The 16698-nt window shown below is 56.3% G+C and overlaps 2 protein-coding genes across 3 annotated transcripts in view; both read left to right on the top strand.

Moving 5' to 3' along the window:
* The window catches only part of TNNT1 (troponin T1, slow skeletal type), a 13134-nt gene extending 6931 nt beyond the window's left edge, over window positions 1-6203 (top strand). Inside the window, exons 10-14 of the mRNA XM_039244261.1 lie at window positions 949-1062; window positions 1517-1626; window positions 4665-4755; window positions 5286-5326; window positions 6079-6203. Of these exons, the coding sequence (XP_039100192.1) occupies window positions 949-1062; window positions 1517-1626; window positions 4665-4755; window positions 5286-5326; window positions 6079-6124 (402 nt within the window). The 3' untranslated portion in view covers window positions 6125-6203. The remainder of the gene's footprint in view (window positions 1-948; window positions 1063-1516; window positions 1627-4664; window positions 4756-5285; window positions 5327-6078) is intronic.
* Window positions 6204-13318: 7115 nt separating this feature from the next.
* Window positions 13319-16698, top strand: part of PPP1R12C (protein phosphatase 1 regulatory subunit 12C) — a 20485-nt gene continuing 17105 nt past the window's right edge. For both annotated transcript variants that reach the window (XM_039244154.1, XM_039244153.1), the window contains exon 1: window positions 13319-13654. In XM_039244154.1, coding sequence (XP_039100085.1) covers window positions 13334-13654 — 321 coding nt within the window. In that variant the 5' untranslated portion in view covers window positions 13319-13333. The remainder of the gene's footprint in view (window positions 13655-16698) is intronic.

Genomic DNA, 16698 nt, shown 5'->3' with positions numbered 1-16698 from the left:
GTTTGTTCTCAGCATTCAAGAGTCTCTCATGGTTTGCCTCTCTCCCTCTCCCCCACCATTTCCCCCCTTCTTCTCCCCCATGGTCCTCCATTAAGTTTCTCCTGTTACACACGCGAGTGCAAACATATGGTATCTGTCCTTCTCTGCCTGACTTACTTCGCTCAGCCTAACACCCTCAGGGTCCATCCACGTTGCTACACGTGGCCAGAAGGACCCATTTCAGACTTCTGACCTGCAGAGCTGTAAGGTGATAAACGTGCGCTGTGTAAGCCCCTCCGTCGGTAAAGTACAGCACCGGTAGGAAAGCGGTTCGGGTGGGGCGTGCTGTGCTGGCCGTGCAAAAACCCACCGTGCCCACCTCACCAGCAGTTGCGGCGGGGAGAGGGGTTGCTCTGCAAGCCACTCTTTCTGGAGCAGGCAGTGCGGACTTTCTGAAACACAGTGATACCTTAACTAGACGTTCCAGGCCCTTCCTCAGGCTCAAGGCTATTCAGCCCCTTTTAGCGCCCCAAGTGCCTCACCCCCATCAGCAGTTCCCCTCCTCCATGTTCTGACACCGATATTCTTGTCTCACGAGCATAAGGGAGACAAAGGCCCAGAGAGGGTCGGTATCTGCACTGAGGCCACACAGCAACGCTCACCATTGGCCATTCAGGATACAGAAATGTAGAGAAAAGCAGGCACATCCCTTCTGCTTTTAATTCTTGCTTGGGGCACACGAAGGACCAGAGCGGAGAAGGCCTCGACTCGCAGGCGGTCATACGGCTGGGCCTGGAGAGCCAGGAGCAGAATGCCTGAATTCTTGCCTTTCTTGACATGGACTTTGTCTCATGCGTTGGGTCTTATTGTTGCTTCCATCAGCTCATACCTGATCCGCCCTCCCCCACCCCCATCTCAGACCCCTTCCCCCAGAGGGTGGCCTTGGGGTTAACCCCTTTCTTCCCTTAGGAGGAGAAAATGCGGAAGGAGGAGGAAGAGGCCAAGAAGCGGGCTGAGGATGATGCCAAAAAGAAGAAGGTTCTATCCAACATGGGAGCCCATTTTGGGGGTTACCTGGTCAAGGTGAGTCCAGTCTGCTGGGACTTAGGTCTGCATTCCCAGAGAGGAGGAGGCTGAGGGCCCGGACTTCTGGTTCATGATGTAGGAGGTGGGAGGGGCTGGGGACCCAGATCCCTGGGTCTGAGGGAGGAGGGGCCGGGGACCTGGACCCCTGGGTCTGAGGGAGGAGGGGCTGGGGGTCAGGACTCCTGGGTCTGAGGGAGGAGGGGCCGGGGACCTGGACCCCTGGGTCTGAGGGAGGAGGGGCTGGGGGCCAGGACTCCTGGGTCTGAGGGAGGAGGGGCTGGGGGTCAGGACTCCTGGGTCTGAGGTGGGAGGGGCTAGGGACCCAGATCCCTGGTTCCTGAGGGAGGAGGGGCCGGGGGCCAGCTTCCTGGGTGTAGGGACAGGAGGTGAGGAGCTCAGCCCCCCAGATTCTGATCTGTTCCACAGTTCAGCACCTCCCCTCTACCCTCAGGCAGAACAAAAGCGTGGTAAGCGCCAGACAGGTCGGGAGATGAAACTGCGCATCTTGTCTGAGCGTAAGAAGCCTCTGAACATCGACCACATGGGTGAAGACCAGCTCCGGTAGGTGGCCTGGGGGACTCGGGGTGGGAGGGGCTTGAGAGATAAGGCGACAGACAGAGAGATAAGGGGACCCTCATCCCCCTCTGGGAGGGCAGAAGCCCAGGTCTGAGCCCTCACGCTGTGTGACTTTGGGGAAGTGTCTCCCCTTCTCTGAGCCCCTGTTGTCTTCCCTGTGAAACATGTCACCAATAAGGACCCGTTTTCGTGGGTACCAGGACCTGTGGAGTGTGGGAGGTAACATGGGCAGACAGAGCAGCTGACCCAAATTTAGGAGATTATGTTGACTTATCGATGTCCTGTGGAAACTCAGGAAGGCCCCGTCTTTTCTCTGAATCGAAGCCAGACGTGCTGGTGAGAACTTTCCAGCCACGTCTCTGCCCCCCCCCCCGGACTCTACCCCCCCCTTCACCTCCCGTTCACAGGGCAGCCCACGCTCATGATAAGCCACCGGGGGAAGGCTGCGGGGGACTTTCCCTCCTGCGGCACCATGGGTAGTTTGCTGTGCTCTGGCCTGGGACGGGGCTCGCAAAGCCAGGCGCCCCCACCACCCCAGAGGCTGCACAGTGAGGGTCTGGAACTCACTTTCTGATGTCACGTGCTCGGTGACAGGGCCCCGCTCCCCCGCTGTGTGGTCGTAGGCACGTTAGGTAATTTCTCCGAGCCTCACTCTTATTGGTAAAAACGACGAGAGGAGGATAGTCTACCTGGTCCACTGGGAAAGGTCAGTGAGGTGACGGTAGTGATGGGAATGGCTGCAGGCTTATGACCCAGAGGTGAGACTATTATTATCCTCACATTAAAGATGGGGCACCTGAGGCACAGAGAGGTTAAGTAACCTTTCCAGGGCTGCACAGCATGCTAGCGTAAGAGCTGGGATTTGACCCCAGGGCTTGCTGTTAGAAAATGGTGAGATGGTGGGGCGCCCGGGTGGCTCAGTCGGTTGAGCGTCCGACTTTGGCTCAGGTCATGATCTTGCGATTCGTGGGTTCGAGCCCCGCGTCGGGCTCTGTGCTGACAGCTCAGAGCCTGGAGTCTGTTTCAGATTCTGTGTCTCCTTCTCTCTCTGCCCCTCCCCTCCTCACGCTGTCTCTCTCTCAGAAATAAATACAGCATTAAAAAAAAATGGTGTGATGATAGACATTTAGCAGGAGGTTCTCCACGGGCGGCGAGTCCAGATTGTAGCATTTGCCCATTTCCCTGATGTAACCACTCTCCGCATGCGGATTTCCCACGAGTGTGAGGACAGAGCTCTGGGTCAGCTCTGGGAGGCATTTGAATGGCTCCAGCCCACAGCCCACGCTGTGCTCTGCCCGTGTGAGTGCGGTATCACCGGGCGTAAGATCACGGTGTTCGTTTTCCCTTGTGTCCTTTGTGCCCCTGTCCGCTGGCACCCACCCACCTGTAATTGGGGTCCGCTAATGCTGAGGCCCCGTTATCTCACTGTATCATTAGATAAAGGTCGTATGAGGGTGTATAAAATGTTTTCCAATAAAAATGTGCCCCGGAGGAGAGGGCAGTGGCTAAGCCAGTAGCTAGGGAGAGAGAAGACGGGCAAGGCTAGCTATGATCAGATGAATAGTAACACTAGCTTCACTGAGGGCTAACTGCGTACCAGCACATAGCAGGCAGAAGTTCATCCTGTAACAGCTCCAGGCAGTAGATTTTTATCAGTTAAGATATGTTTGGCCTCGGGGCAGCTGGGTCGCTCAGTCGGTTGAGCATTCAATTCTTCTTTTTTAAATGTCTGTTTATTATTTCCCCTGCACAAGCAGGGGAGGGGCAGAGAGAGACGGAGACACAGAATCTGAAGCAGGCTTCAGGCTCAGAGCTGTCAGCACAGACAGAGCCTCAGGCTCTGTGCTCACGTCTTACTCTGCTTGGGATCCCCTCTGTCCCCTCTCTGCCCCTCCCCCACTCTCACACGTGCACCTGTGCGCGTGCTCTCTCTCTCTCAAAGTAAATAAACTTAAAAAAAAAAAAAAAAGAATAAGTTTGGCCTCTAGTAAAAAGATCTGTTCACAGCAGCTTAAAACACAGAGGCTGATTTTTCTCAGAAGCAATCTGCAACCAGGTAGTCCACAGCTGGCATGGGACCTCTTCAAAAATCACTGGAGACCCAGACTCCTATTTTTCCAATAAAAATGTTCCCCGGGGGAAAGGGCAGTGGCAAAGCCACTTTAGCCTCCTCCTCCATCTTTAGCCTGATATTTCCATCCTCAAAATCACCTCTCGGTCCAATTTGGCTGCTGGAGCTCCAGGTCTCACATCCAAGTAACAGGAAGAAGTGGCAAAGAAAGAGTCCCAAAAGGCTTGCCTGGAAGCCATACCCCATGACCTGCCTTCACCCCATTGGCCGCCCCCACCAGCATGCACAGGGAGATTTGGGAGAGTAGCTTTTTTATTTTTTTTAATGTTTTTATTTATTTCTGAGAGAGAGAGAGACAGTGTGAGCAGGAGAGGGTCAGAGAGAGAGGGAGACACAGAATCTGAAACAGGCTCCAGGCTCTGATCTGTCAGCACAGAGCCCGACGTGGGGCTCGAACCCACGAACCGTGAGATCATGACCTGAGCCAAAGTCGGGTGCTTAACCAACTGAGCCACCCACGTGGCCCGGGAAAGTAGCTTTTTAACTGGGCCTGTTGCCAAAGGTTGTGTCTAAGGAAGAAAGGGAGAAGAGACAGAGAGCAGGTGGCCACAGATTTTTCTGTACATTTTGTGGAGAGGGAAACAGAATCCTAGGGGAGTCACTTTTGCCAGAAGATAGCAGAGCCGGGATTTGAACCGGGGCTTCCTGCCTCCGCAGCCTGAGTCCCTGACATGACATTTTCCTCCCTTAGGGAAATACGACTTTTGGATGTGAAGACAGGGGGCGGAGACTTAAAACCTCTTTCTTCCATTCACTTTGAATATTGGGGCCTCACCTCTTAACAAAATGGTGCCGATGATGCCCAACTCAGAGGACACTGGCCGTGTGGCTCTGGACCGCCCTCTGGGCCGTGGGCGGGCCCTGTCCGTGACCACCCTTCTGCCCCTGACAGGGAGAAGGCCCAGGAGCTGTCGGACTGGATCCACCAGCTGGAGTCTGAGAAGTTTGACCTGATGGAGAAGCTGAAGCAGCAGAAATATGAGGTGAGACCTGCATCCCACAGAGGGCAGTGCAGGGGAGGGGCGGGCGGGCATGTCTGGCACAGGGCAGGGGTGGTCTGGTGCAGGGCAGGGGTGGTCAGGTGCAGGGCAGGGGCGTGTGTGCGTGTCTGGTGCAGGGCAGGGGTGGTCTGGTGCAGGGCAGGGTTTGTGTGCCTGTCTGGTGCAGGGCAGGGGCTTGCGTGCGTGTCTGGTGCAGGGATGTGCGTGCATGCGTGCGTGTCCAGCATAGAGCAGGGCTTGCGTGCCTGTCTGGTGCAGGGCAGGGGTGGTCTGGTGCAGGGCAGGGGCTTGCGTGCGTGTCTGGTGCAGGGCAGGGGCGTGTGTGCATGACCTGCATAGGGCAAGGCTTGCGTGCATGTCTGGTGCAGGGATGTGCGTGCATGTGTGTCCCGCGCAGGGCAGGGGCGTGTGTGCGTGTCTGGTGCAGGGCAGGGGCGTGCGTGCGTGTCTGGCGCAGGGCAGGGGCGGGCGTGTCCCCCCCACCCCCAGCATCTCCCGCTTTCCCCTTACAGATCAACGTGCTGTACAACCGCATCAGCCACGCCCAGAAGTTGTGAGTGTGCCTGGGCCGCCGAGCCCCACGCCCCTTCTCCGACCCTGGGGTTCCTCTTTCCTTCCCTCTCGCTCCCCTTCAGTCCCTCGGCCCCTCTTGGTGTCTGTCCCTTTCTCTCTCTCTGTCTGTCATTCTCTGGGGCCTTCTTATTCTCCTTCTCTCTCTGCCCTCGGTCTCTCTCCTTGGGTCTCCATCTCTGTTCCTACGTCCCCCTAAGTCCGTGGTCGTCGGGTGGGGCCGGCGCCCTGGCCCCGGGGAGGGCGGCCGGTGGCCGGAGCACATGGGGCTGTCAGAGCCGGAGGGGTGGGCGCTCCTGGCCTCCGGTGGGGGGAGGCGGCGGTGCCCAGGCCGGCCGGCCCCGCGGGTGGGCTGACCACCGGCTGTAACTGATGCAGTTTCTGGCTCTGCCTCCCCAGCCTCCTTGGCGCCTGCTCTGTTCCTCTACCCATGCCTCCCGCTGTCTGCGCCCTTCACGCCAGCCTTGGCCCGTCTTGCGTGCTAGTCACACGCACCCCTCCCTTCCCCCCGCACGTCAGCGCCCACAGGGGCGCCCTCAGCTCCCCCACCGAGGTCAGCTGCCCCGGGACCATCAAGCCCCCCACCCCGTCCGCGAAGGGAGAATGCATTTGCCTGCGCCTTCCTCTGGGCAGGGAGAGCCGGAATTTTTTTTTTTGGGGGGGGGGACTTCCTGAATTGAGGGCAGAGGCTGGGGGCGCCTGTCCTGCCTGACAGCCCCCTCTCTTCTCTCGCAGCCGGAAGGGGGCAGGGAAGGGCCGCGTTGGAGGCCGCTGGAAGTGAGGACCTGGGGCTGGAGCCGGAGCCCTGGGAGCGTTCGTCCTGTCTCCGTGGCTTGAAATAAATGCTTCCCCGGCAGGCACTGGCTGAGTTCTCTCTCATTATGAGCCCGCCGCCAGCCTCTACGCTTCCCCGACTGACCGCCGCACTCAGTGCGGTGAGGGGTCAAGGTGAAGCTCACCCGCTGCTGGTGGGAATGTAACACGGCGCGTGGAAACCAGCCTGTCCGGTCCTCGGAAAGCTAAACGGAGTCACCGTATGACCCTGTAATTCCGCTCCTAGGGGTCTGCCTGAGGGGACCGAAAACATGTCCGCGCGTGCGCGCACACACACACACACACACACACACACACACACAAATGCACACAAATGTCAGCAGCGACATTACTCGTAACCTCACAACAGCCAGAAAGTGGAAATGCATGCAAACGTCCGTCAACCAAGGAATCATACAAAGGGGTGTTATTCAGCCCTAAACAGGAATGGGGTCCTGATGGGCTGCAGTGTGGACGAGTCTCAGGCACGTGATGCTTGGTGAAGGAGGCCACACTCGAGGCCACAGGGTGTGTGATTTCATTTGCATGAGTTGTGCGTAGGGCAAAGGGGAGCCCTGGCTCTCTGCGGGCTGGCAGAAGTGCTCAGCCTTGGCCGTGATGGTGGCAGACACCACCTGGTGACTATAAGAAGCCCCTGAACTCTACACTTAAAATTACTTTTTATTTGTATGATTTTTTAAAAATATTTTTTAATTTATTTCTAGGAGAGAGAGAGAGAGACAGCATGAGCAGGGGAGGGTCAGAGAGAGAGGGAGATACAGACTCTGAAACAGGCTCCAGGCTCTGAGCTGGCAGTCAGCACAGAGCCCGACGCAGGGCTTGAACTTAATAAACTGCGAGATCCTGACCTGAGCTGAAGTCAGACACGCAACTGATTGAGCCACACAGGTGTCCCTGAGATTTTTTTTTTAAGTGATCTCCATGCCCAATATGGGGCTTGAACCCACAACCTTGAGGTTAAGAGTCACACATTCCACTGACAGAGCCAACCAGGCCCTTCCTGAACTGTACACTTGAAGCAGGATATTCCCCCCGCAGTGTGAATTCTATCTCAATTTCTTTTAACTTAAAATATTTAGTGTTTATTATTTTTTAATTATTTTTTTAATGTTTATTTTTGAGAGACAGAGTGTGAGCAGGAAAGAGGCAGAGAGAGAGGAGACACAGAATCCGAAGCAGATTCCAGGCTCTGAGTACAGAACCTGACACGGGGCTCGAACCCACAAACAGATCATGACCTGAGCAGAAGTTAGTCGCTTAACCAACTGAGTCACCCACATGCCCTTATTTTTATTATTTTTTAAGGAACTGTTTTTTTTTTAAGTTTACTTATTTTGAGAGAGAGCAAGCAGGGGAGGGGCAGAAAGACAGAAGGAGAGAAAGAATCCCAGGCAGACTCTGCACTGTCAGCGCAGAGCCCGACGTGGGCTTGAACTCATGAACCATGAGATCATGACCTGAGCTGAAATCAAGAGTCAGATGCTTAACTGACTGAGCCACCCAGGTGCCCCTATATCTGAATTTTAAAACAAAATAATTTGTAAAGTTGCTCACGGGAGGAGGATCTGCTCTCACTGACAAAGCAGTGCCCACCTTTGTGACCTTTAGGATGGGCTCACGTTCCTGAGCACGTAGGGGCCTGGCTCCTGGGCCCCAAATCTCAAATGTGAATGGCTGAGGGAAGACTACCAATCCCACACACATGGCTGATATGTTCCCAAAGAATCTATGTGTTGAAGCCCTAATCCCCAATGCGGTGGTCTGTGGAGGTGGGGTCTCTGAGAGGTCAAGTTTCGATGATGTCATGAGGGCGGACCCCCTGTCATGGGTTTAGTGGGGATTAGTGTCCTTGTGAGTAAATGAAGAGATCAGAGCACACTCTGCACCATCTGAGGACAGCATGGAGGTGGTGGGCTGTCACCAGAACTCGACCACGCAGGCACCCTGACTGCTGAGGATTCTCTCTCTCTGGCCCTCCCTAACCTGTATTCTTTCTCTGTCTCTCAAAATAAATGAACTTAAAAAGTTTTTTTTTTTAATGCATCAGTACTAGGGCCACCTGGGTGGTTCAGTCGCTTAAGCGTCCGACTCTGGCTCAGGTCATGATCTCACAGTTTGTGAGTTTGAGCCCCACATCAGGCTCTGTGCCAACAGCTCAGAACCTGGAGCTGCTTCAGATTCTGTATCTCCCTTTCTATCTGCCCCTCCTCTGCTTGCGCTCTCAAAAATAAGTAAATATTAAATTTTTTTTTAAATCAGTTCTATTACAATGTGAAAGAAGAGGAAAACGAATAAAACAGGACCCCAAAGCTTCTGCCTCCCCCCACGCAGGTGCATTAGTGAAACCACTTTTTCCTCTACCGCTTCGTCTTATCCCACACAGCATGCAGCTTGCAATCAGCAGACTCGAGGGCCTCTTGGAAGCTGCTTGCCTGAACCCGTTTGCTCTTGCGGAATATTCACCTCACATCGGATTGGCGTTCTGGAATATTCACCTCACATCTGATTGGCGTTCCGTAGCAGCCTTTTACTTAGGTTATGAGTCTGTGGCTTGGTGGCCAGTTTGTGCTGGGCTCATTGGGGCAGTTCTTCTGGGCACCGCTGATCTTGTCTGGGCTTTTTTTTTCCCCCCTTAAGTTTATTTTGAGATTGAGAGAGAGAGTGAGCGGGGGAGGGTCAAAGAGAGAGGGAAAGAGAAAATCCCAAGTAGGCTCCGCACTGTCAGCACAGAGCCTGATATGGGGCTCAAACTCACAAACCGTGAATCATGACATGAGTCAGAATCAAGACCTGGACACTTACCCAGCTGAGTAAGGCTGGAGTAACCCAGACGGAGGCTCCCGTCTTGTCTGGGATTCTTGCTCATGCATCCATGTTCTTCTGCTGGCTCAGTGGCAACGGCTGGGTTAGGGTGACTCTGTTTGGGGTGGCTGGGACCTCTCTCCATGTGGTGTCTGGTGGAGGTCTCTCTTTTTTAAAAAGTAATTGTGTTTCTATACACTTTTTTTTTTTAATGTTTATTTTTGAGAGAGACAGAGAGAGAGAGAGACAGTGTGAGTGGAGAAAGGGCAGAGAGAGAGAGGGTGACACAGAATCTGAAACAGGCTCCAGGCTCCGAGCTGTCAGCACAGAGCCCGATGATGCGGGGCTTGAACCCTTGAATTGTGAGATCATGACCTGAGCTGAAGTTGGAAGCTCAACCGACTGAGCGCCCCCAGGCGCCCCTGGAAGTCTCTCTTTCTAAGTAGGGACATATGTGGGGGTTTTTTTTTTTCATGAATTTCAGCCTCATCTCATGCTCCCAGAATTCTGTTTATTTCCATGGTCATCCTGTGACTGCCTCTTCATGTTTCTGCACTTGACTCTGATCCCTTCCCATTGTAATGCCAGCACTATGCCAACAGTGTCATTTAGGAGTTATGTTTGGCTGCTGGTGAAGGAGACCCAAAATAACCATGGTTCTGGTGAATTGGGGGTTTGTTTTCTCACACACAAGCTAAAGGAAGGAGGTAGGCAGTCCTGGGCAGGAAAGGCATGTCCAAAGCGCCGTCAAGAATTGAGACTCCTTCTTCCCTGCTCTGCTTCCGCCCACGAGGTCATGCCGTGGTCACAGTATGATTTCTGGAGCTGGAGCTGTCACATCCACTTCCAGGAAGGGAAGAGGGCAGAAAGCTGAAAGGCAGAAAGGTGCACCTCTTAGCTGAATCAAAACCCTTTCTTGAGTTTCCGGAAGCCCCACCAGTAATGTTCATTTGCATCTTATTGGCCTCTTCTAATTGCAAAGAAGGCTAGGTCTCTGGCTTACTCTTTAGCTAGCTGGGTACTTTGCCACTCAAATAAAACCAGTGTTCTGTTTTTGTTTTTGTTTTTTTTTTAATGTTTATTTTTGAGAAAGAGCGCATGAGAGGGGAGGGGCAGAGAGAGAGAGAGGGAGACACAGAATCTGAAGCAGGCTCCAGACTCTGAGCTGTCAGCACAGAGCCCAACGTGGGGCTCGAACCTACGAACTGTGAGATCATGACCTGAGCCAAAGTTGGAGGCTCGACCGACTGAGCCACCCTGGCTTCCCAACCAGTGCTCTATTTTTTGAGGAGGAGAAAATAGTGATGGGCAGGCAATTAGCTGTCTGTGACATGCCCCAATCCTCTGGCTGCCCAACCCACATATACAGACCCTGTACATGGAACACACTCACCCACCCCAAGGACAAAGTCCAGGGTCTCGGGGGCAGACCAGCCCCGTCAGTCAGGCTTGGGTGTGTTTGACATCCTGTAAACTGCACACACAGTTTGTCCCTCCCTAACAAATCCACAATGGGAAGGCACAGGGAGCTGTAATAATAACAATTCAGACAAACATTCCCACAAAGAAAAGAGGGTAAAGAGAAGTAAGCACATGAGGAAAAGAGATCATATGTTACCAGATCTGGAAAACGTGGTTCTACACATTGGGACAAAATCCCTCCTCTGTGATCATTTTGGCCCCTGACACTCCCTGTAAGGGAAGGGCTTCTTTCCGTGCCCGTATCTGAGATGCTATTTGGGAGAATACCATGGTTATTGGCATGGTTAACATATACAAAGTCTCCTTCCCGTTGGTGGGAGTTTGAGGACCCAGGAGATATTTTATTGTGCTGATAGTCATGAGAAGTCAGCTACGCTGTATCTTCCACAGTACATATCTCTCTTAAATTTAAGTTTCCTCTGTGCAAATAACTCTGCCAGGATCAGTTTTAAAATATCAGAAATGCTTAGGGGCGCCTGGGTGGCTCAATCGATTAAGTGTCCGACTTCAGCTCAGGTCATGATCTCGTGGTTCGTGGGTTCGAGCCCCACGTCGGGCTCTGTGCTGACAGCTAGCTCAGAGCCTGGAGCCTGTTTCAGATTCTGTGTCTCCCTCTCTCTCTCTGACCCTCCCCTGCTCACACACTCTATCTCAGAAATAAATTTTAAAAAAATATTTAAAAATTTTAAAAAAAATCAGAAATGCCTAGTCCTGTCTTCACACTGAACAACAGAATAAACCTGATACTTTAGTTCATTCCTTTATCTGGACCATCTTTCTGACGCAGACCGGCGTGTTTTTTCTGCCATTGCAGGGAACATCTTCTTCTTATCTTGCTGATGTTATTTTCACCAGCAGGGAGGGGGGCCTCCAGTTCTAAGGTTAAGGATTGCAACTCTAGTGTTAGCCTTGAGAGAAAACAGCAGGCCTGGGAAGGGAAAAAACCTTCACCACCTAAAAGCAAAGGGAAGAAGAGAACTTCAACGAGTGGGATATGAAAATGTCTGTACACAGCCATTGTCTTGTATCTATCAGATGTCATATGTACACACTGGACAATTCCAGAGGCAGAGATTAGCCCCAGATCCCACACCTGGGAAGTGGGCAGAAACAAGTGTCAAACGCACGATTGGCTAGATCTGAGCTGGAATTCTTCACCGTTGCAGCAGAAGAGAATTTTAAAATAGAGGCTGGAGCCTAAATACAACAGTCAGTGTAAAGATTGCTAATTGAGTGGATGGTGGGAACATGTCTCACACTTCGTTGTGTGGGTTGAGCAGATACCCCAGAGAAACAATCACAGTCACAAAAATACACAGGCATATTTCCATGAACACTTACAGACATAATAAACACGAGCCCTTATAAACAGCATGTACCTTGGCACACACAGGATCGCAAAAACACAGGCTATAGTGTGTCACAGTTGTGCACAGGCACTGAAACACACAAATCCACACCCACACGTAACAACTGGAGGGATGATTTACTGCTTGTCTTTTAAGATCCCTGCAGAATGAGGTTGGATGTGTACAAGCGTGGGAAGCGTGCGTGTTCAAGAACTACATATCCCAAGAACCACCGGGACGCCTAGTCCCTTGATTTCCACGGCCAGCGTTCCCGGGGCCTCATGGGATTTGTAGTTTATATCTTCCTACAGGACTGAAGACTTTGGAGTGGGTGGGCAGCTCCAACATCCCCTTGGGGAAAAAAATCTATCCAGATTTCAGCGCCTTTCTGTGAATTTTTATGGGATTCTTGTTACGATATCAAAGTGCCTCATCTTTCCTATCCAGGATTTAGGTACAGGACCCTTAAGGTGAAGACTACTTGCTTTGAAACTGCTACGTGGAACGCCTCACCCGGGACTACAAATCCCAGCATGACTTGCGAGGATGTAGAGCCTGGACTACATCTCCCAGCGTAGTTCACGTCCCAGGTTGCGAGAGCGAGAAGGACGGGCGAATGAAGGTTCTGGGAACCGCTGTCATTATGGACCCCGCCCCTTGGGCTCCTTTCCCGGATGTAATCCAGAGGTTACGATAAGGGAATCTGGGCTTCGCTTGCCTTTGAGCCTCATCTTTTGGAGGTGCTTGGGGCTCTTCGGACCCTTTGAGCCTCTAGGGGCGTGGCCCTGAGGACTACATTTCCCGGCGTGCGTTGGGGCTGTGGCCCGAAGGCCGTGACCTCTGACTGCAGATTTTATCTCCCAGCATGACCTGGGCGGTCACCCAGAGACGCAGGATTGTCCTGAGGGACTTCTGGGTTTCGGGGCTCGCCAGTCGCGAACCCATTAACTCTTTCATGCAGAAACTATCTCCGGTCGCTTTCTCTTAGGCTCCGTTCTGGGCGTTCGGCATAAAGACTGTGGACAGAAGAGAAACGTCCTTGTTCTCCTGTTTCTAGTTGAAGCGAGCCGACCAGAGAGCCCACAATAAATGAATCAGCTGGGAAACTGAGCGTCATATCTTTTTCGACTCCCGGGCCCGGTGCAACTGGTCCCTGCACTTCCCAGCACGCCCCGGGGCGCGCCTCCGGCCCGGAGACCCCACTCCCTGGCGCTTCCCGGACCGGCCACTCGGCCCGCCGCCCCCGAGCTGCGGACTTCCCGGCGTGCCTCGGGGCCGAGCGAGGCCCCAAGGTTGCCATTAGCAACGTCAGCTCGCGGACTCCATTTCCCAGCGCGTCCCGGGGCGGCGTGTGACGTCGACGCGCCGGGCGGGGGCAGCCGATCCTCGGGCTGCGCGGGGCCAGCGGCAGTTCCCGGCGGCCCCCGGCGGGCGGGCGGGCGGCGGCGGCGGCGGCGGCAGCTCGGGGCTCGGCGGTCGCTCGCTCGCTCGCTCGCTCGCTCACCGGGCGGGCGGGCGGCGCAATGTCGGGCGAGGACGGCCCGGGGGCGGGCCCCGGGGCAGCGGCGGCCGCGGCCCGCGAGCGGCGACGGGAGCAGCTGCGGCAGTGGGGGGCGCGGGCGGGCGCCGAGCCGGGCCCCGGGGAGCGGCGCGCCCGCACCGTGCGCTTCGAGCGCGCCGCCGAGTTCCTGGCGGCCTGCGCGGGCGGCGACCTGGACGAAGCGCGCCTGATGCTGCGCGCCGCGGACCCCGGCCCCGGCGCCGAGCTCGACCCCGCCGCCCCGCCGCCCGCCCGCGCGGTGCTCGACTCCACCAACGCCGACGGCATCAGCGCCCTGCACCAGGTCAGCGCCCCCGGCCCCTCCCGGGACCCGGCCCGCACAGGGTCCGAGCCTCCTCCAGCATCCTCCGGGCCACCGAGTGCTCCTGGTCGCCAGCCTCGGCCTGCGCCGTTCTGTGCTGCTGCCCTCTCCGGCCCCCTGGCCCTTGCCACCCACCCGGAGCTCCCCGCTTCCAATCTTGAACTTCTTCAACCGGCTCTGGTGTCTGCCGCCCTCTGTCTGGACCCGAGCCCCTGCTGGCGGCCTCAGTCGGGTCCATGCCCCTGGTCCCGGTCGTTGCCACTTCGCGCTGCCTTCTCCCGACCCCGAGCACCCTTCACTAGTCTCTGGGCCGCCTCTCCTGTGCCATTTAGTGCTGCCGCCTTTTCTGAGGCTGTACCCCCTCTTGCAGCAATACTTCCACGCCCTCTGGCCCACCGTTTCCCCTTTCCGGGAAGGCGTCGCTTTCACTGAGCAGCAAGCGTAGTGCTGTGCGGGCGCGCGCCGGCGGGGCTCCCTCCCTCGGCCCCTGGCCCGCTTGGCGAGGCGCGGATTAGGCCCCTCGCCCTGGCGGTGCGTCTGTTCATGTGTGAGGATGCTCTTTCTGGATTCAGGTTCTTCTAGGCTCTGTACCGGCTCGCTTCCTTCTCCTCGGCGTCGGGCAGCTTCTCTCCTAGAGGCCGTGCCAGCTCCCCGAGGGCGCTACAACCTGCCTGTCTTCTCTGTCCGCAGCCGGCCCCCTGTCTTTCCAGGACCCCCCGATCGCCTCCCCCAGTGTCTCTGTGCCCCAGAGCCCTCCCTGGTTCGGGGTGCAGGTCTGTGTGCCCACAGTGGGACTGCTGGGGACAGGACTGGCCGCACAGCGGCCACCACCCGTCTCATTCCTGACACCGCCTCCCTCCTCATCTCCTGATCCCCATCCTCAGCCCTCTCCTCCCCGCTGGGACCCGTAGGGTTTGGCCATCGGTGGAGCCAGAGGAGACCCTGTGGAAAGCTTGGCTGGGGAGGCAGGGATGTTTGAAGAGACCCACTCCTCAGGTTCCCAGGAAGAAGAGAAGGGCACTCGGGGAGACTCAGAATTGGTCCTCGGTTCAAGTCACAGTTCCTCAGCTCTGTGGCCTCGACTTAGTGTCCTTTCTCTCTGTGCCTCAGTTTCCTCATCTGTACAACAGGGCTAGTAGGTCCCTCCGTGGCAGGGCTCTGGTGAAGGAGGGAGCTGAGCTGTGTGGAAAACCCTCCCGGGAGCAGCGCAGGCATTAGCGGGAGGGCTGCCGCCGGTCTAACCCTCCTCTCTTTCTCTTTCCTGACCCCCAGGCCTGTCCCCTCCAGAGTCCCACATGCTAGCTAGGATGCTTTCCTCCACCCAGAGGAGGGTCCTGCTTCCCTGAGGCCTTGTAAGGTGTCAGAGTACTTGGTAGGCCCAGGGTGGAGGGGGCTCAGGCTTCTCTTCCCTTCCTCCGCCACCACCAGGCCTTGGCTCTCCCGGACTTTCCCTCAGGGGCCCTTGGCCCTGTTCCCCAGGCTGAGCCCCCTTCTCCGGCACCCCCGTTGGCCTTGCTTATCGGGCTGCCTTTTCAGGTGAAATCCCTTTTTCATTCCAGGCAGGCACTTGGTAAACTCACTTTCCGGGGCTTTGCAGGAAGCCTGAAGGATTAGGGCTTTGGAGGTTCAGAGAGGGGAAGTTCCTGCCCCAGGTCACATGGCCAGCAGGCGGGCGAGCTGGGGTTTGGGTCAGGTCTGTTGTGGGGTGACCAACGCATGGTGGTTTGCTCAAGGCTGGCCTGGTTTTGGCAGTGGAAGCCCCGGGTCTCAGGCAGCGCCCGTACCAGACAGACTGGGACAGTTGGTCACCTTGTCTGGGTGAGTCCCGGCACCATGGTTTCCTTCCTGAGCCCTCCCTGGAGTGGGTCCCCAGGCACCAGCCCCCTGCCCCTGTGGTGTGTGCGTAGGCTCGCTCACGGCCCAGCACCGAACTCAGGTGCGCTTGTTAACCGCGTGGTAAAGCTGGTGTGTTCCCTCCATCCTCAGAATTGCCTTGTGAATCGGTGGCGGGGTCTGGGGTCTGGAGTAGGAGGGACCAGGAGCCACAGTTCTTAGGTCTGATTAGGGAGGGTGGAAGCTGGGAGGGCTAGGTCTGGGCAGGGGGAGGGGCTTGGGCTCCCCGTGGGGGGTGCTGTTGTCTGGATTCCTGGATCCCTGGTGCCCAGCGGCGGGCATCTTTCACATGGATTCCTGTGCCCGGCCAGGTCCTTGAAAGGGAAAGGCCCATCTCCCTCCTCGACCCCCCCCATCACCATGACAACCGGGTGGAAATAAACCGAGCCCAGTTCATCCCGTTCCCAGGGCACGTGTGGCCCCCCCTCCACAGCCCGAGTTTCCATGACTTCATGCTCTTGGCCCTCGCGGCCTCCTCCCCTCTTCTCCACATGGACGGGTTTGAAGAGGTGAGGGAGTTGTGGGTTAATTTAGCCCATGGACCTGCGAAGCCCAGGCCCACCCCTGGCCTGGACCCAGCTCAGGTCCCAGCGCCCACTGGGGTTTTCATGTGCTCTGGGCTAAATCCCTTCCCTGTCTCCTTATGTCCCTCCTCAGGCGAGGGCCGTTGCCTCCATGAGTCAGATTTCTTCCCCTGCAGTAGAGCCTGACAGCAGGAGGAGTGGGGAAGACCTCCCCAGGTGGGGGCCCCCTGCGCACAGCTTTGGGCCCCAGGGGCCTGGCCTCTCCCCTGAGGGTGTGAGTCAGGGCCATGGTCAGTTCCTGGAGAGCATCTCCTGGGTCTGAGGGAGGAGGTGCTGGGGGCCTGGAACCCTGGGTCTGAGGGAGGAGGTGCCGGAGGCCTGGACCCCTGGGTCTGAGGGAGGAGGGGCTGGGGGTCAGGACTCCCGGGTCTGAGGGAGGAGGGGCCGGAGGCCTGGACCCCTGGGTCTGAGGGAGGAGGGGCTGGGGGCCTGGACTCCGGGGTCTGAAGGAGGAGGGGCCTGAAGGAGGAGGGGCCGGGGGCCTGGACCCCTGGGTCTGAGGGAGGAGGGGCTGGGGGCCTGGACTCCTGGGTCTGAGGGAGGAGGGGC

Source organism: Hyaena hyaena, unplaced genomic scaffold (genome assembly GCF_003009895.1).
Source record: "Hyaena hyaena isolate Hyena2069 unplaced genomic scaffold, ASM300989v1 scaffold_235, whole genome shotgun sequence".
Lineage (NCBI taxonomy): Eukaryota > Metazoa > Chordata > Mammalia > Carnivora > Hyaenidae > Hyaena > Hyaena hyaena.
This window is presented reverse-complemented; position numbering and strand designations above follow the sequence as displayed.